The sequence below is a fragment of the Pyxicephalus adspersus genome, chromosome 2 (genome assembly GCF_032062135.1).
Source record: "Pyxicephalus adspersus chromosome 2, UCB_Pads_2.0, whole genome shotgun sequence".
NCBI classification, from domain to species: Eukaryota; Metazoa; Chordata; class Amphibia; order Anura; family Pyxicephalidae; genus Pyxicephalus; species Pyxicephalus adspersus.
Genome location: NC_092859.1, coordinates 105,575,882 through 105,597,140, shown reverse-complemented (window position 1 = coordinate 105,597,140; position 21,259 = coordinate 105,575,882). Strand labels below are relative to the sequence as shown.

At 34.8% G+C, this 21,259-nt stretch overlaps 1 protein-coding gene across 1 annotated transcript in view; it reads left to right on the top strand.

Annotated features, from left to right (window-relative positions):
- CACNA2D1 (calcium voltage-gated channel auxiliary subunit alpha2delta 1) overlaps window positions 1-21,259 on the top strand; it is a 128,223-nt gene that overhangs the window by 37,725 nt on the left and 69,239 nt on the right. The window contains exons 6-7 of the mRNA XM_072399049.1: window positions 10,850-11,008; window positions 14,617-14,721. Coding sequence (XP_072255150.1) covers window positions 10,850-11,008; window positions 14,617-14,721 — 264 coding nt within the window. The remainder of the gene's footprint in view (window positions 1-10,849; window positions 11,009-14,616; window positions 14,722-21,259) is intronic.

The following is a 21,259-nucleotide window of genomic DNA, read 5'->3' as shown; positions in this document are numbered from 1 at the left end:
GGGGGAAAAGTGCTAGGTCTTATTTTCGGGGTAGGTCTTACTTTCGGGGAAACACGGTATATGTTATGTGTTTCTTTACAGACCAGCTAATTGTTTTAACAAGTATATATTTATACAAATATCTATCTGACTACGGCCATGTTGAGCCACTGGAATTTGTCTTAAAGGAACAGTGTAGATAGTGTGGTAGCTGGGTATGCTCTTCTTAGAACCTTTGTGGACCTATTTGGATTTTCTGTTAGTATATAAGAATAATAACTTTTTAGAAAAATAACCATCTTGGCAGAATACGTATTGTCCCAAAGCTTAGCCACCAAAGGCATTGCTGTGGTAACATTTCAGCTTGCATGTCTCATTCAGAGAGGAAAAATGTGTCTTGCTTTTGCAGTAAATAGGCATTTGTAACATAAAGTACACTTAATGTTACTGTAGAGAGTTCTGTGATTTTCTGAGAATAACACTATAATAAATAAGGTTTATTGACAAGAAACCATTTTTGGAAGAAAATATGATGATATGTTGCTCACTAGGCTCACAGACTGAATAAAGTTTGCTCATATCAAGATCATATATCACAACAAACAGACTAAACAAATTCAATGGCTATTCCATGAACAGTTAATTAGGCTGTAACACCATTGTCAATGAACTATACATTTTTTATCCCTAATCTTTGAATCAGGGTTTGCAGAATAGTAGTTGATCACATTAAAATAAGGCTTAAAGTTTTAGGTTAGTGAGTGATTTGTTTTATTCTTGAACTGCTCGTTAGATACTATACTATATATGTAGGTGAGAATACCAATTTGCCTAATTTAATATTAGTTATTATTTAGAGTAGTGTTCATCAAATTACTTGATGTAGAGAGCCTCAGGTATGGCCCCAGAAATGGACAGAGACTGCCAATATGCTAGAGATATGCTACTAATCAGAGTCCAGGGACATGATATAGGAGTTCCTGGAGACTGAGGATATGTTTTCAAAGACAGATATAGACTGGAGACACATTATATGAGACAGCTAAAGGTCATTGTTTATAAGTGCACTTAATGCAGAACGCAACCCAGTAGATACTTACCTGTCCCCGTTCCATTGCAAGCACTGTCATCCTTTTCTTACTTCTCTCTCTCTTTCCAGTCTGTGACTATTTGGATTGTCCGGGCATGGATGATGTAACTCCTGCGCAGGCATGTTCAAATACTGTAAGAAACCAATGCTGAGCTATGCAGCTCAGTGAATTTCAACAGCTGGGACAGCAATCAGGCGGGTAACATTACTTATTGCAGAAAGGAAATTGTCTGTAAACAAAACAATTTTAAAGCAGAACTAAGCCCAGCCAACTCACTTGTCTACAGTAAGGCTCAAAGGACCACTTATAATTCCTTGTCCACATGTTGGATAATAACATTTAAATCCCCAACAGACCCCGGTGGCGGTCTGTGGCTGGTGAGCTGGGGTCAACAAATGACAGGAGGCAGAAGCGCTGGTGTCCTATGAGAAAATCCTACCTTCGGAATGTGTACTACTGTCTGCTTTGCCTGCATGCGCATCCCCTATCTTTTTCCATGAGATTGGGTTTCAGCTGTGCTGCTCCCGCCCGCCTTGCACTGTGAAATAATTCTACCCCACAGACAGCCGAAGCAGCATGAGAGCTGTGTCTTTGTCCATGCTGCTGTCATTTCCCACAGTTTATAAACCTTCATATTTCCTACAACGATTGTTGTAGAAACAATACATTTTCAGGATACACAGTAAACCTTGGATACACAGACCCTGAAAGCTGATACTAAACCTAATTTCAGCCCCCTTAACATAACAAGTTGCCAGATATGGGGTCTCAAACCTAAAACCGAAATTAGAATCAGGGATCTTTTCTAACTAAAGTGGACCTAAAATAAAAAAAAAATGACACCTTTACTTGCACAGATCTATGACGTATGCCACTGTATTTGTCAAAAAAGAAGAACAAGTGCTGATCTTACTGTGCATGTATAGGATTGCCATCTTTATTTTTTCAGTAACAGAAATGTCCATTCTGTGCATGCCCTATCTCAGGATTGGTGATGTTTGTATCCCAAGAGGCTCTGCACTCCCATTCAGTGTTTACCACCGCAGAGGTAGTGGCGGAAGGGGAGGCTTTGCCTTTTTTTTTTAATTAAAAGGCATTTAATGAAAAAAAAAAAGCATAGGGTTATCTACCCTTTTATATAAAATTTGTGGTGATAGGTCCACTTTTGGGGGGTGCTTTTTCAAGTCCATATTAGGAATGCCTGGGTCCCACTTCTATGGCAATGAGCATTATTATACTGCCAACTGTCTGCGTGCTGTGGTGCCTTAAATTTAAATTTGCGCACTCACAAAACTTTAAGGCAGTGTTCAGGATGGCGATGAGGTTGTGGGGCAGTTACCCCTTCCTTCATGCCATGGCTTGGGGGAGACCCTCAGTACCACTCACTGCTGCCTGGAGTAAAATCTGCAGACGCTGCGGTGTGAGGAACTGAGTAGCTGGTGGGGTGCATGTTACAAATAGCTGGCCACTTACCTTCTCTGAACCCCAATTTCTCTTTACCAGTGGAGAAAAGGGAAATGTAGATAAGTAGGTGACCCTTGTGGCTACCTCCCCCCCACACACACACACACACACCAAAATGTCATTATTACAATCATGCCATGGTGCCCTGTCACAGATAAATGTCACTTTATGTTCTGTGAACCCCAATTTCTTCTGAATGGGGTACTGTGGGTATAATACCATATAGGTGCATGGAGGACTCTTGTGGCTATCTACCCCTACATTTTATTGCTGCAGTGGGTTCACATCACACCAGGCGTCCCTCCTTACACTGCTCTAAAGCTCGTGACAGTGTAACAGCAAAAGCACAACCAGCGGGAGCGCAGGCGTCTCTGCTCACACTGAGAATGGCATTGCAATGTATGTAAGGCTTACACTTCTCTGCCATTCGCAGCAGCTCTCGTACACTACTCTGCTATTCCCAGTTAGTGTGCTGACAGGAGGCCGAGCTGCTGAGAATAGCAGAGTAGTGTAAGCTAACATATATCAGGCCATGGAAAATGGTATTCTATGTTACCGGGTCCTGCTGTCAGAAAGGTTGGAACCACTGATTTAGATTTTTTAGACTTATACAATTATGTAATTAAATAATTAATAGTAAAATTGAGAATGTTAACCTGTAGTGGTAACTTTCCAAACACTTGGCTTTACCATAGTAATAGCCAACTGTTTTTTCATGTGCATACTAGTTTACCTTAGTTTACCTAAAATAGTTTTATCCTATTTTTTAGTTTGGTGTTCACAAAATAAACATTTTTCATTTCATTATGTGCATTATGTGCAGTGCTTTAATCATTATACCTTCCCTTTGTATTGAATATGTACCTAAGGAACATTTTGTTCTGATAATTTCATTTGTGTCATTTCCATTTTGCTCAAGATATATTGTAACTACGTAGCAGCTTTTATTCCAAGGTTACTTATTTTCAGAACACACACATCTCTTAGAATAGAAATTAATGACATCTGCAGCCAAATGTATCCCCATTGTTCAGTAGCTCGAACTGGTAGGCACTAAAGAATGTCTCATCATTCAATCTGAACAGTACATTGCTGATGAAATAGCATAATGCTTGACGATTCAGAACTCACATTGCAAAAATATTTTTTTTTTTTGCTAATGGATATTATTTCATGAACACATTAATAACTTACAAAGGAAATGATATAGTCATAGATACTAACTTTTTCATGTTTTTATGTTACATTATAAATAGTATATTCTATAATTAAGGGCATAAACAAAACTACAGGTAAAATAGGTACACTTTAAAATCAGTACGACAAGATACTTTTGCAGATGGATGATCATAGCAATAGGTTTGTTAGGAGGCACCCTCTGGACTTACAACCCCAGTTAATGCCTCACCGCAGGACGGCGCGCGCAGCCTATTACCGGTTGTGCTCGCGGTAGCACTGGGGTTTCAGAATCGATACCCAGTGGGTTGCTGCATCCCTGTACCTGGGATTTTTCCCTAGCATCCTCTGCACTTAGGCTGCACAGCTGAAGTGAATTGATTAGTGTTCAGCTGATTGCTGAGTAGTTCCTGGTAATCCCAGGCTGTCATTGGCTTCTGGGGCTTTATAGCCTTGCTGCTGCCAATCAGAGGTGCCTGGTATAGCGTCTGCCGGGCTTACCTGTGTTAGAAATATTTTTGAGAATTCTCTGTTACTGACCTGCACCTTTTCCTGACTATTGGTTGAACTCTGCCTGGACCGACCTCTGCTTATGACCCCGACTCTGTGCATTTCCCTTTGTACTTTGCTGGATGGACTGATTTCCTGTGTTTTTGACCTTGGCTTGTATTTGGATTTCCTGACATTCTGAACTCTGCATTTGTGGGCGTCGCGTTGGCTGCCGGCCTATATTCAGACACCATCCCCTTCGCACCATGTCCTGGGGGCAACCGAGTGCTGGGAAACGCCACCAGTCTCCTGAGGCTGAGCGGGGGCTGCTATAGGCGAAGACTGGCTATAGACTGGGGGGCTGGTGTCTGGGGAATACTCTTATTGACCCGGGCCTTACATAGGTACTTTAGATGAATACATTTTAGTGATCAGAAATAATACAAAACTTTTAACATTACTAAATATGCTTAAAGGTAACAAAGGCAAAAAAGATCAAAATGATCCCCACAGTATTGGCTAACTAAGAATTTAAAAAAAATGCAAGCTTCCCAAATTTTTAAACCTACTTCTTGAAGGAGTTGGCTTGTTTTATGTTTTGGAGAATATGTTTAGCCACACATGGGTTTATAGGAAATTCAAGATTTCAAATAAAGACAAGGTTTCTTTTAACAATGACAAGTTAATCATTGTACTAACCACTTCCACAATTCTCCCAAGCTAATATAACATTTTTTTGCCTTAAGTTTTGCCAGAATTTAACATAATTGTTTTACAATCAAGAAATACAAGATATCACAATTACCTGTATAGTAAGATCTAATTTTGTAGTATGGTATGAAGCTGTTCTTGCCTAAGTTTCCGGTCTTCACTGCACTTTTCTTCAGAAATACATTTGTATTGTTTTCTTTATTTAACATGAAGATAATATATCTTAAAACATCCAAAAAGCCTGTTACAGCCCCATTCAGTAAGTATATTGTCTGCTGCTTGGGAGGCGGATGGAGACACTTTACTTTAGTCTCAGGCTGCCGTTTTCAGACAAGAAGTCGTTTTGGTTTAGACATAAGCATGTACATTATGTTAAAAACCTCCAGACAGGCTGTACAATCCTTAAAACACACAGACTCTTTTCATTATGGAAACTGACAATATCAGGTCTTTGATAAAATCTAAGTGCTTTTCAGTTTCCTTTACTTATTTCATGCTCATGTGCGGAAACACGAGTTAGCATAATTTTACTGCTTCTCATTTCCAGTAATCTTTTGTTTAATTTCTTATGTAACTCTATTAAATATTGGTTAAATTTAATCTCTGGAACATCTCGTATGTGCTCTGCAAAACAAAAGGAAAGGAAAAATTGGATTAAATATGTTTTAAACATAAACAACTGTTGAAATATTTCTTTGGAATTCATACATTCAAATCAGACACAAAGCATGCTGTCTATAAAGAATAATTGAGGAAATGTGATGTTTTGTGTTTATTTTTTGTTTTTTTTTACTTTACTATAGCACTACGACCTTACTATAGCAAATTACTTTAAATAATATTTTTAAGTTAGTTTTACCCCCAGGATTATTTGGTTTAAGAATGTTTATTGGGTTTTGGTTTGCCTAGCCTTTAGATTATAACAATCAATCATGATAGAGAGAAAGAAAAGATAAAGGCTATTATGGCACTATAGTTATTTAAAGTGCAAAAATAAGTTTAATGGTGATCCTAGGCTTAACAGAGATCAACTAAGCTAGGGACCTGGCTAGACATAAAAATCCTATATTTACTTGCTACACATTAAATCCAAATCTAAATTCACATTAAATTTGTGGAGAGCACATGGGATTAGTATATATACATACCAATGTGGATCTCAAGCCTGACCCGTTTCGCTCTAAAGTTCTTCCTCAGGGGATTTCTTGAGATTATGAACTGTACAAAGATAATAATATATACAGTACAAATATTATATTAGAGTCATCAAACGTCGTATGTATCTCTCAATGTGACATAGCAATTGTAAATACATGTTCAGATTGAGTTACATGGTAACATAAATTATACTCAAAAACAACAAATTATTATTGAATTCATAGAAAATAGATTTGTAATGTAGTTGCTGAGTACGATTGTGTGGGAGTGAATCATAGGATGTTGAATGGAGTGTAAAGAAAAAGAGGTAGTAAGTGAGTTTAGACCAAATTGTCCTATGAAGGACAGTAGGATCTAGATATGAAAAATAAAGAAATTTGTTTAAAGGTCTGAGAGTTTTTAGGTTGATTTCAATCTGCATTATTATACATTAAACACTGTATACCCTTACTTTTTGGTTGGTTGCCTCTCTTATCATAGTTATCCTTACTTAATCTATTTACTAAGCATGTTCATGGTAGTTTGTGTTTATTGGTTATGGTTAATGAGGAAATTGGATAACATTTGCATACCACCAGGATATCGGTATAAGAGAACCTGTATAGTATAGGGAGATAAATTAAAATATGAAGTAATAGATAGTATTGTCATTCAATGTTCAAAATAAAATTTAAAATGCACTTACTTGTAGGTATCTATAATGATTTTTAGTAGCTATAACTGTAGCTTAATGAAAACCATTCCAGATTTGCTGGATCACCCAGCTTCACTGATGAAAGTGTATTCTCTCCAGCCTGTGAGAGCTTTAATAAATCAGGCCCATTATGTGTGTCTATGTGTGTCAACCTGATTGGGTGAATCATGCCTTCAAATAAAAAGTTGTTTAGCTATAAAAAACCATCGAAGACAAATATGGACAATGCACTACTGACACAGGTAGACAGCATAGTAAGAATGTAGAGCAGCCCTCCTCACTTTTGTCAGCCACATCTCACAGGTCTAAATACACTGCCTGGCCAAACAAATAAATAAAAGGCCGCACACTCTAACATTTCTCATTATTTTTAAAAATAATTTGGGCAAAGAGACCATTGAATTTTAGGAATTATTTCAGTGTAAGCATGAGCTGATAAGAAATGCATATGTGAAAAAAAGAAATAAAGGAAACCAACTTGTGTGCATTAAGAGTACATATCTTGGGGCTAGTGCTAAGACTGTACAGTTCGGTAAGAACATAAAATGTTTTACCTTCTTAAGTAAAAGAAAACCTTTTCTTGCCCACCCTATTGTCTCTGTATAACAATTAGTAATAGATGTTATTTGGTCACTATATAAAATAGGACGCATGAAAATTATGTATGAAAAGCAACACAATGTTTACGAGCACATTTAGAAGTTTTTTGAAATATTGTTAGTGAGATTTTGATTGAATGCCATGGGTTGGTACACTTATTGATTATTAATTTTTTTTATGGTGTTACTACAATGCCTACTCCTTAAAGTATTGTACAAATGTTATTTATTCTTAATATATTAGCTAAACAGTAGTCACAGTAGATATGTTGTTATGCTTTTATTAAATATTGCTTGTTAGAACAGTACATGATTCTTGTATCTAATCAAATATTGTATTAAATCATAAAGGATGCTGAAAGCATTGTGTTATATGTCTTATGATTTATTAAAATATAGGAAAAGAATTGTGACCACAAATTGTGATTCTAGCAGCAAAACTGTGCCATTGGTACTTTGTCACCACCTAGTGGCTCTGTTTAGTAACCTTTGTATTGGTCTCAGCTATTTGTATTGTAGATAAAAAGAGATTATTATTATTTTATATATATTATTTTAGAGTATAAGGCTAAAAATATATTATGTGTATATCATGTGTGTCCTTTTTGTTCATCCTCTTTTCTCTGACTCGTACCATTCTGTCTTCTTCAATAGGACTACTATTGTTTTTATTTGTTTATGATAACCAGAATTATGGTATTATGGGAGATTCTGGACTTGTTACCCTTCTAGACCATCCAGTATGAGCTGTATGCCATGCCATGAGCCTCCCTGACTGCCTTGCCCATTTACACCTACGTGACATGATTGATAATCCCACCAACACTATTGGGGTGTCACAGATTATCCTAAAGCAAACCCATCACCAATTTTTTTACATTATGTAAAAGGATGGCTAAGACTTTATTATAATATGTTTTTAAGACTTTTTTCTTTTGAAGCGGAAGACCCCTCTCCTTCCATCTTTACAACTGGGGTGGTAAAGACTGAAGGGAAAACCTCCTCTGGTATACATACGTCTTGTATATCAGGAGGCTGTGGGCTGTTCCTTCTGCACATGCCGGATCTCAGATTTGCCCAGTAAGGGGCTTTATTGGAATGTAAAAGAAATAAATGTGCCAGTCCCATGTATGGGCAGTGAGATCAGCACATTGTGTTTTGCATTTTCAAGAAGGCATGTCACCTGATCTCTTGCCTGCACCGTATGAGATTAGGTAATATAAAAAGAAAAAGAAAGAAGTTGGTGGCGCTGGTCTCCAATTCAAGAAAAGGTCTAATCACAGATATTCATTCACTTTGAAATTTGCTGGTATCTTCCTTTCTTATTGTAGTTATCTCTACATCCCACTCCATATCTTTGCTGTATGCTATTACCCCAATAAGAGTAATCCTACTATTACATTGTTTTACATTAATCTACCATCATATTTATTTTTCTGCATTTAGAAGCACCAAATTAATCATTTAAAAGGTTACAATAAAATTATGTAACATAGCTACATATTCCTCAACAAATCATAAATAAAATGTCTGCAGCAATTGTTTGCATTGTTAAGCATTTTTTACATTGAAGCTAGAGAAGCCTATGCAGAGGTTTTTCACATAAATAAATATAGCAATTTATTTACCACATTTATCTAATGTTTTTCCAGCTCAGCTAAATTGCACATTGTCAGCAGGTCAGTAATTAATATAAATTACCTAGATTATGTTGCTCAGGCAATTGGATAATTTAAGATAAATTACTGCAAGTCGTCTAAACAGGATTAAAATAATATGGTTTTAAGGTGTTCTTAAGTGCTTAACTGCTTCTGCAATTTCAGAAAGTAAAGGTATAGAAAACATGCAGGTACCAAAATCCCATATTGTGCATATTATATTGTATAAGTTATACAAGGTGTATGAAATTCTTCAAAAACTGCAATCCCCCCCCCATCTGGATTTTATGGGTTTTTTTTTTTTTTTGCTGTTTTTTCTATGTTTATTCTCCTAGGTAAGGGTTTTTTTTTTAACTTTTAATATATTTCATTTTCATTTTATATTTTTTATGTATATATATATATATATATATATATATATATATATATTGTTGTCAAAACTGGTATATTACACACTAAAGTCGTTTGTAAAAAAAGCAAACATATATATAAATATATGTATATATGTATGGCTCAGTTCACACTAATCCTTATTTAACTATCATCCATTTCATTTTGATTTTTAAGACTTGTAGTTTATCTTGTGTTAAATATTGTGTGAATAAACTACACATTACATCATTAGTGAACGCAGTATACCATCCGGTGTTGCGGTTACAGGGTTTGGAGAATATGTTATTATGACCATTATGTTAGATATAGGGCCTGATTTATTGAAACTCTCCAAGACTGAAGAAGACAGACTACCATAGGTGAAACAGTGAACCTGGAATATAATGGATTGAAAACATTTGGCAACTAATAGCAAATGATTTTGAGTTTGCTGGATTACCTAGGTGCACCCATGATAGTCCATCTTCTCCAGTCTTGGAGGTCTTCAATAAAACAGGGTCATCGTCTTTAATAAATCAGGCACATACATGTGTCTACTTTAGATGCTGCAACCAACTATAAGGGAATAGTTTTGTACTGTGTGATAAAAAAAAATGATAAATGACTCAAGACCCTTGTGGGAGGTTTGTATGTTTGTGTATATATATATTTTATTGGGAGGATTTTAGTTAGAAATAAGGAAAGAAAAACAAATATAAATATCTGGACCACTAATCCTGTCAGAAATTATATGTTCTCCAAAATGCTTTGTTAAGAATGTTTTCAAATAATATGAGACTTTTATAATGTAAAGCAATAATGCATTTCTGCAAAATATATTTAATTTAAATAATATAAATAAATTTAAAATTATTTAATTGCAAAAAAGAGGGCATCCTCCACGTTTGTTTGTTTTTTTTTTTTTTTTTTTTTTTGCCATTTAGCAGGCACACACAATTTTACAGCTTCACATGCCAATATATTCCTACATGTTATCTACTTTCAGATAAATATATTATATATATATATATTTGTGTGTGTGTGTGTGTGTGTGTGTGTGTGTGTGTGTGCAAGGGGAGGGGTGGTCCTTAAGTCATTTTCAGGCAAAAAGTGCATTTAATATATGTGGGTAATGTTAAGCTGTGTGAGTATAATGTGTTTTGTAGAGAACTGTGGAATAGTGAGGATTTATCTTTAAAACCTATCCGAGTTTAATGTAATTAGGTGCATCTTTAATTTAACCAAATAATCCATACAACATATGTGTGCAGAGCTAGTAAATCTATATCCAACAGAGCAGACAGATGGGAAATGCAAGTATCTGTGGTTTTTTCATTGCTTTATATTTGGCAAGGAGTTGTCTTCCTTGATTTTGTTCCAGAATACTTTGTCTAGAAATTGAATCAGAATCTAAGCTTATGATTTTCTTTAGTCATTAACATTTATTTTATGTTTTAGTTTAATAGCAATGCCCATGATGTCAGCTGCTTCCACCATCTTGTCCAGGCAAATGTTCGCAATAAAAAAGTTCTGAAAGAAGCAGTCAATAATATTACAGCTAAAGGTACGACGGACTACAAGCAAGGCTTCAAGTTTGCATTTGATCAGCTCCGAAACGTAAGTATTAAAGTTTTCAACTCACTTCCAACAACGTAATATAGGCTTGTTTTCTACATAAAAAATTATTGTAAAGATAATTCATTAAATGTTGTTTTTAAACAGGTAAATCCAGGTTAATAGAAATAGACAATCTGTAAATATATTTATCTGCTTCATATACTGTAGGACTCTTTCTAATGTTTATTTCATCCTTTTAATGTATTATATAGCATTTTGTCATATTGTGTATTCTTCAGCTATCGATTTGGAGCTAGCAAGGCCAATCTCCAGGGTGAACTTTGTTTAGGTCTTTTGAAATGAATGCACAATCTAATAGGAGGATAAAATAATATATTTTTTTATGTTTGACAAAAAGTATTTTTATTTTAAATATTTTAATTGAAAAAGATGAACACAGTTTACGTGCAACAAACTTTAAAAGAGAACTCATTAAAGTACACAGGCCATCTGTATATCTTCCAGTTCTTCCGTGCCACTGCTGCTCCTCTCCTTCCACTTGCTGGCAATTCTGCATCTCAAAATGAGATCTGGGAGTTGCTGTGTAGGTACGACAGATATTTTAGTAGGTGTTATCATGAAAGCAAACTTTAAACAGGGCAAATGTAATAAATCACATAAATACCGAATTGTATTTTTTTATCTAAAGTAACTATATTTCTTTAAACTAACATTGATTAAAGTAGTAGAAAAGGAAGTTTTTCTTTTTATAATTTTTTTGTTTGTGGATGTCATAGCAAATGGGTTTTTATTAAAGAGTTTGCTAAGCAAAGTGAACTATCACTCTGTAAGCGAATTTACACCTAGCTTAGTGAATATGGTAAAAAGTTACTTTTCAAAGAATGCCTAATAATGTCTAAGGAAATTTAAAACATAATTTGTGCTTGCACATGAATGGTCAGCAGAGCTTCACCTTGCTTATTTTTTCTCTTTGTGAAATTTCGCTTTCATTTTATTGGTGTATAAATACTTTCAGTAAATCAACCCCAATACTACCCAAAGAAGCCTTGTGTATCCTAAATATATACATATAAATATATATATATATATATATATAAAATTATTGCCAAATAAGCAAAAATGTACAAACTGCTCTGGTCAACAGAGGATGTCCAAGCATAAAATATGAATTTTATTTATTGTACAGGAAAAATAGGAATTTCCATTTCGTACAGTAGTTACCAGGTTTAATTCACCTTCGAGTTTTTGGTGACAACTGAGATGTTTCAAATTTTCTATTACAGTTTTTTTTTTATGGCTAACAGTGGTCATCAGGATAAATAGAAGGGGTAAATCTACCCAAAACTGACTGCAATTCTAACCCCTCACCACTTTAAAATTTAAAATGTAAAATTAAGGAAATAAAAGTGTTTTGATTACATATGTACACTTTTATTCTATTTACTAGCAGACATAAGGAAACAAGCTACTTATTTGATGAATTAACGATATAGAAACATATTTTATTAAAATGGAAACAAGAGGAAGTACCTATAATTACATTATATAAACCTCTAGCAAGTGAGAAAAGTTGAAAGCATACTTATTTCACTATTTCTCTGGCCATTTCTCATAAGGACAGAAACAGATAGAACTTTCCTGATTTCCCTATAGGAGCGAAAAAGGATTTCCTTTCCAAATGCACATTCTTCATTTATAAGAGATACACTTATTAGTTAAATAGTATTGTTACAATTTAGCTTACAAAATGAAGAGGAAGAGAAGATGTATGCATGATCGTGGGCCTGATATATCTGGGGAAATTAAGATGCGAAGAGTCATGAGCTCTCGGGAAATCGAGATAATCAGTCTTTGCTGGAACTGGTTATATATGACTAAATAATAATTTGACATTCTATATATCCTCTCAGGACAGCTGTTATGTCAATAAGAAATATTATTTTTCATTAAGCCATAAAACAAGCATATGGTGAAGCAGGATATACAGTGGTCTTGAAATCTACAATAATGATATTATAGGAAATGTTTATAATGTTTTCTGGGACTTGGTTACTTGGTTAAATAATCCCCAATGAGCTTTGTAAATGTGAACTAAATGAATGCAAATATTGTAAACTTTATCTTTTTTTTTCCCATGTTTGGCTTTTTTTCTATACATGTGTATAGAATCAGTTTGGTGATTTCCAGAATCAAAAGCAAGTATATGTATCAAAGAAACTATTGTCATCTTAAACTTAAGCAAATTCAGACATATGAAGAGCTTGTCATTATTGTTCAACATAAGCATCTTGCGGAAATTACTTTTGATCTCACAATAGGGTGCTGTATCTTAACTTTTTAAGAGGCAAATACACTGAATTCCAACCCTAAAATCACAAGTGTTAAGTGTCTCTAAATTGATCATTCAATGTGCAATGCTTTTAGGATTTTAAACCTGGCTAATTCAAACAAATAATATAATGAAAATACATTAGCAGATTTGCCCTATAGATATAGTGATATAGGCAGCAGAAGTTTTATGGAAATCTTGACTTTTTGTATAAATGTTGAACTTTCCCCACACCATCCTATATGCTATGCCTTCCTTTAATATGACTGATGAGGCTGTGAAAGTAGCAGTGATGCCAAAGATAGGATTGTTGAGTTAAGATTTACATGTTACTTTGGCTTCTTGTGCATGTAGGGATTATGAACTGTAGATAAAAATTGTACAAGCAAAATGGGTTCTGTTATCTACTACCCATGGGAGGATTCACTACTGATATTTTACATCCTGTTCATAGAGGAGATTAATTTAGTCTTTATTACCTTATTGTTTTACTGTTTCGTAATTGTTTTTTTGTATAAATGGTTTTCTAGATTTTTTTTTTACTCCACCTTTTACCCTTAGCCTATTCTTTTGTTAATTTAATTAATAATTTCTAAGAAAGGGGTTGAAATATAGAAATTGTACAATTCAGTATTGTTGTTAGGAACTAAGAGCTAGAAACTGTACAATAAAGTAATTCTCAATTGAGTCTCTGGATGGTGAATAAGCCCACCAAACTCTGCCTACATCACTTTTGGATGGACTGACCCTATTTATGACTTAAATATAACTTTAGGACCTTTTAAAGGCCTCAAATGGAATATATTTGTTAAGGCACAGTTTGTCCAAATATTTAAACCCTAGGATTCATTTAAATGTTGGTAGGGGTTGCTTTAGGTGTGGGCAGTGGTGGTTTAAACACCTGATGAAAATGCCTAATAGTTATGTCATCAATCTCAATCAGCAAAGCTTATCGGCATTGAATCAATTGATCCTTTCCTCTTGTATCTCAGGCACCACTGACACCAATAACACATTAGAATTCTTCACACACATCAATGCATTGACCACCATTGTCAAGAGATTTCTTTCTATTGACCACAAGTGTAGGGTTGCACTTTTCATATTGAACAGCAGTGTAGGATTGGCTAATGTACACTGATATGCATAGTAACAATATTTTATTATTTATAATCAGGGGTTCTCTGAAACCCTGAAAAAGGGTAAAAAAGGCTGATCTAACATTATCACATGTAAATATTACAATGACGTTGTGCTGTTGATGGATATTTTATTATACATTTTGCAACAACTAAGTTTTCTTTGATTTGATTTACAGACTAATGTATCAAGAGCAAACTGTAACAAGATCATTATGTTATTTACTGATGGAGGGGAGGATAAAGCAACTGAAACTTTTAAACTTTACAATAAGAATAAAACAGTAAGTATAATAGCCCATTTTTTCAAACTTGCCTACCCATCTTCTGTCTTTTGAAACCCTCACTACTTTCCACCACTACATATCTCCCCTCCTATTGTGTGTTACTTCCCCCACCTCCTAGATTGTAAGCTCTTTGGGCAGGGTCCTCTCCTCCTGTATCACTGTCTGTATCTGTCTGTCATTTGAAACCCCTATTTAATGTACAGCACTAGTAATATGTTGGTGCTATATAAATCATGTTTGTTATTATTAATATTTATTAATAAAATATTAATAAAATTAATAATAATTATTATATTCTTGGCACAAAATATATGTATTTGTGCAGTGCAAATTCTAATTAAATGGTAATGATAGAAATAATTGGGCTGTATTTAGCGGAGTGTTTAAAGGAGATCTTTGTTTGTCTGTATTGTCTCATAACATTCCATCAGATTCCAATCTTCATTTCAGAACTGTTATTTTACAAGCTTGGGTTAAGCTTTCATAACACCTATGTTGAGCTTTCTGACCAATTACCCCACTGATGTCCAATTTATATCAGCAGACCAACAAAAAAAACAGCAATATTAAGGAAATTAAGATTTAGAAGTGTTTTCCTTGATTTATAATGGTAATAGATAAAAATATTTAGTTATTGATTTATTAAAGCTCTCCAAGGCTGGAGAGGATAAACTTTCATCAGTGAAGCTGGGTGATTTAAACAACCTGGAATGGATCTGGTCCAGGATTAAAAACATTTGCCAAAAAATAGCAAATAACTTTAGGAAATCTATTCCAGGTTTGCTGGATCACTCAGCTTCACCAAAGAAAGTGTGTCCTCTCCAGCTTTGGAGAACATTATAAAAACAGGCCCATTATGTGTAACAACATTATGTTTTAAGGGATTGAGACATAAGAAAAAATAATGTTTGCCGTTATTACCTGGAAGCAATTTTTTATAACACTGTGGAGTGATTCCAAAGATCAAAAGAGCCTGATTTATTAAAGCTCTCCAAGGCTGGAGAAGGTACATTTTTATCAGCGAAGCTGGAATTGATTTCTTAAATCTTAAGACTTCAAGACTTCAAGTCATTTGCTATTTGTTAGCAATTGATTACAATCCTAGACCAGATTCCATGTTTTCTGGATTACCCATTCATTGACGAAAATATATCCTCTCCAGCCTTGAAGATCTAATGGTCTTGTGACCAGTAATACAGGTGTATTCAGTTTGTTTAATTTCCCTACATTTTACTCACAGTATATATGAATAAAAAAAAATTCTGAGATATAGAAAGGCAGCTGAATCTGATGAACCTCTCTGTATCACTGAGTTTTTTTTTGATAGTCCTGACTTATTCTTCCAAAATGCATGAGAAAAAAGTAGGTCATTGGTACCTACCTGTACCCCCCATTATAGTGCACTTTAGTGTGAAATATAGTTCTGAGTATAGGTATATGGAAAATAAAGATTACCAGGTATAAGTATACTAAGTGTATATTTAGCTGAAGCCTCATTGCCGTTGGTTATTTAAACTAGAAAACATCGACTTACAGAGAACAGTGTAAAATGCTGTACGAAATGGGCAGCAGACACAACCATTATAGACAAATAGTTCACATCAACTTTGAGAACATTTGCATGCAATGTATAGGTACTATACATAGCTGCAGAAAGTACAATAAATGGTTGCTCTAAAAACATCACCATCTTCAGTCTTGCTGGACGAACACAGAAAATTACCACAGTAGGGATTATATGACCATATGCTCAAGAAATGATCCAGAAATACTAAAGTAATTGTGATTTAACTAATTCTATTTATTCTATCTTACATAGCTTTTCTATTCTAGGTTTAAGTGTATGTGACTTTGATTAAATGCATACAGGAAAATCTGAATAATGCCTGCCGTTAATAAATCTAGTTCATGACTAAGATATTTTTTTTTATCTGAACCTGATACAAAAGATACATGTTTACCTTTTTAAAGGGAATCCCCTACATCCTACCCGCCCCCCTCATTGCATGAATTAGTATCTCTTCAAACAGCAGCCAGGCCGGTGGAAATGTATTGCATAGCTGCCTGCATACTAGTGTCCCTTAAATTTAAATGGGCTGTACCCTATTTCTAATCTGTGCACAGGCAGACGTCTTCTATCAGCCTGTCTGCAGACAGTGAGGATGGCTGCAGCCATTTGAGTAGTTAAACAAGGCCTGGGGAAAGGAAGAAGGGTCGGTACAGTTTATATTGTATAAATCATTCCTTTATATAGACCAGTGTATCCATAGGCACTTCCTATCCTAGGGTGAGAAGTGTAGTATAGTAAACCCCTCTCCGCACATTTCAGTGCTGGTCTAGAACCAGCTATCACAATGCATGTGTGTCACGACTGTAAAATTTACATTCAATAAATTCATCAATGCCCATGGCCACAGGAAATACATACAAAGAGTCTTTTAAAAGTGATCCTTTATTACTACCGTGTCCTACAAAACAAAATATTTATTTGTGAGAACTTAGTTCTACTTTAACTAGAATAATAAAAGACACATGTCCATGAAATTTAGCCTCTTGTGAACTCTGGTGGTTCTTCCCAAGGAAAGCCAAACCAAAACCCTCAAGAAACTGTGACCAGTTCTGCTTACAAAAAGATAAAACGTGATTACACAATGACAACTCTGTTTCTAGATTATACTATTTCTGTGTTATCTTTTACTAGTCATAACTGTGGTACCCTTTGATGTAGATAAAACATTATTTTTGTAATCTATTGTTATTTTGGTATAAAAATAAAGTTAAAAAATTGGTATAAAAATGAAAAATATAGTTTTTTTTTTATGTTTTAAAATACCCTTTTAGGACGCCATTCGTTTATCATCGCGCGCGGTGCCGAAGGTAAAAGATGAAAACCTCCTTAATAAAAAAAAACAGGCAGAGGCCCTACATTTTTCCATTCTGTATCAAACTGAAAAACTTATCTGAAGTTTCAATCAAAAACAGAGCCAATGGTACCTGGTGTAAATTGCAAGTAGTTGGACAAGGTGGACCTGTTATTGACCTCCCTGAAGAATACAATTAGGTTAATAAATACTGCATAAACCATACGTGTTATCAGTACTCCAGACCCAGTACTCAATCTTTATCAATTATGGAGACACCCATATGCAGATGCAATTAGTCTTTAGGGGACGGGTCAACAGAGCTTGTGTGTGAGAGCTGCGGTTGACTCTCCTATGGTCTGACAGCAAAGGGTACTTTAACCCTGATTTATAAAGTAAAAAGTGGCATGATTATTACTGAATATGCAGCCTGACTGCATTACAAAAAAGATTCAATAATGACTAAAAAAGGCCACTATTGCAAAAAAATTGTGATCTCATAGCTATTGGAGTTATTACAATTATTGCCATATTGTGCAATTTAAACATTTATTTTCTTAATTACTTATATATTTTATTGCTTTTTATCTAAAATACATACAACAGACCAAGCTGTCCTTACAAAATTGCTAGTGATGTGAATTGTGAAAAACTATTACACTGAGAGGGGGCAGGCTTGAGCAATGGTAGCAAGAAATATTTCTTATTTATATATATGATGTATTAAACTGTATATTTATATCACGTGAATAAAACAAAATGGTCTTATACCCCCTTCCGCTGTTATGTTTGTCTCATCCTTTTCCAATGTAATTTCTTCTGCGCAGTTTATTCTGCATAAATAGAATAAGAAACATATTAATGTGAAATGTAAAAAGAAATATATTACTATATTGAAAACAGTACATGTATAATCCATATACAATTATCAAAATACAAGATTTTTCAGAGTGGTAGTCCTTTAAGGTAAAAATAGTTTGTTTATTCCAAAGCTTTTTAATACTTGAAGATATTATATTTTTCTGTTTATAATACTTGTAAAAAATACATGTTATAGATTTACTAGAAATCAGTGATCCAGTAAATTATTATTTTAGTAATTGCTCAGCTGTAGTCTTTATTTTATTTATTTGTATTGTTTTGTTGATTGCTCATAATGTGAGCGTCTTACAATAACTGACACATGGTGGCAGCAGTGAGACACAGAAATAATTACTGCAAGCTGTCTTGTTTATTGACTGCATGCATACATGTTGGTTGTAATCACTGCACAATGTCCTAAAATATTTCCAATGTAGTAAGATTGTTAGTATTCAAATATAGTCGTTATATATCCAAGTATTTTTCTTTATCTGGAAGGATGTATTGCGATTTCCCCCAAATATTAATAGTCAAATGGTAGGCAATAGTTACCCTTTTTATTTCTGTGTGATGTAAATGTGACAGGTATGTCTACTGCTGGTCAGGAAATAAAATTTGGCCTAATATATAAAATGATACCAAATAATACCATTTGTATATGGGGTTTCTTTAAGAAATTGGGTGCTTAATGATTATTGACACACTGTAGTGTTATCTTCTGTTTTATTTAAACATGAGCTGACCTACCTACACACAAGGACACAAGTTTTGCGGTAATTTACTATAGTTGCCTGATGATCAATATGTACCTACCAGGACTGGATTTCTGCTTTTTACTCCCCTACCAAAAAGTAGGAGAGAAATTAAGAGGAAAGAGGTTGGGATGGGAAAGAGGGAAAGAGAGAAGGAGAAGGGGGAAGAAAAAAGAGGGGGAGACAGAGCAAGAAAGGAGGGAGAGATATGGGAGAAGGTGGCAGGGGTGAGAGGGAGGAAGAGGGGAAGTAGAAAGGGAGAGATGGGGATAGAGCAAGAGAAGAGAGGGGGGAAGAGAGTGGAAGCAGGTAGAGAGAGAGGTGGAAAGAGAAAGAAGAATAAAAGAGAGAGATAGGGAGAGGAAACAGGGGTAAAAGAGACGGCAAGGAAAAGGGGAGAGAGAAGGTGAAGCCATAGAGAGATGAAGGGAGAAAGACAGAGGGCCTTATTTAATAAAGCTCTCCAAGGCTAGAGAGAATACACTTTCCACAATGAAGCTGGGTGATCCAACAAACCTGGAATGGATTTTTAAAACTAATTTGCTAACAAACATTTTTAATCCTGGACCAGATCCATTCCAGGTTTGCTAGATCACCCAGCTTCACTGATAAAAGTGTATCCTCTCCAGCCTTGGAGAGCTTTAAAATATATAAAATATACCTAGAGAGAGAGGGAGGGAGGGGGAGGAGATAGAGAGGACAGGGCAGAGAGGAGAGAGAGGGAGAGAGTTGGAGGGTGGAAAGAATGAAGGAAAGACAGAGAGTGGGGGATAGAGTGAGAGAGAATGCAATAAAAAGGATGATACCTTCAATACCAAGGTCACTCTGCACATGTCTTTGCACTGTATGTGACCTCAGTATCACTTTGTGCATTCTGTTACTGTAGACCTGGTCAGCCAGAAGTTGCAGGATCAAACTCTACATTTTGTAATGACACCCTCTAGTGGTCATAGTGCCCGAGGCTATGGGTTAGTTCAGTAGTCCCCAACGTTTTGCAGATATATGGACCAGTAAATCTACGGAATCCGGACCGCGCATGTGCGCTGAGCCATGTGTCATTTAAGGAGGAGACTTCCCCCAGAGTGATGTCATAATGACAGAACCCCCCCACTCTCCAATCACAGGTGTGAGGCTGGTCTGGTACCTTCATTGTTTTATATTCATCTCTGCCTTTTTGACTAATCTAATCTTACTTTTCCCACTTCTGTACAAAGATAAATTTAAATGCCTATCTGGTGTATTATTAGCCCATAATAAATATTTTTCTTACTAACCTCAGTCTTTTTAGTTGTTTTAGAAACAAGGAGTACTGTTCACTTAGCAAAGCAAATTACTCCCTGCCAAGGATAATTACTTCATCATAGCTATTGACAAAATGCTCTGCTTACATCAAATCCAATCATGTTCAAGCAAAAATCATCTTCTTTTTTTTACATTTCCTTGCATGCCATTGGATATATTCCTTGCAAAACTACTTTTCATCACACTCAATAAGCTAACTAAAAATTCTCTTCCAAGGGAATTTTAATACTCTTTCAGTAAATCAGCCCCAGGTTTGATTGTAAAGTTATTATATCTATTAACAGAGGCTATTGATCTATATGGACATTTTTTAATCACCAGATGAATGAAAGTATAGAACTAAGTCACCGGTAAAACATGCAACAAAAAAGAAGCAAAATATATACATATAAATATATATATATATATATATATATATATATATCTCAGTAAACAAAATATGTACATATTTACAAATAAAATAATATATTGCAAGAGTTTTTACAGATATTTTGATTTATTCTTTCAGTTCACAGTAGTATCCATCAACATCAAAAATAAACTATTACAGTTTTATATTTGTCAAAAATATCTGTAAAAATGTAAAGATTTGCTGAATATTTTTTCAGAAGCATACACCACATTAATCAGTATGAAATTGTACAAAAAATAACCATATGCTGAAGGTTTCAGTGAAGTCCAAATCTATTAAATGAAGTCTCCTAACACCTGCTGGTGTGGGCCCAGCAAAAGAACGGAAATTATACAGGATAATATCAC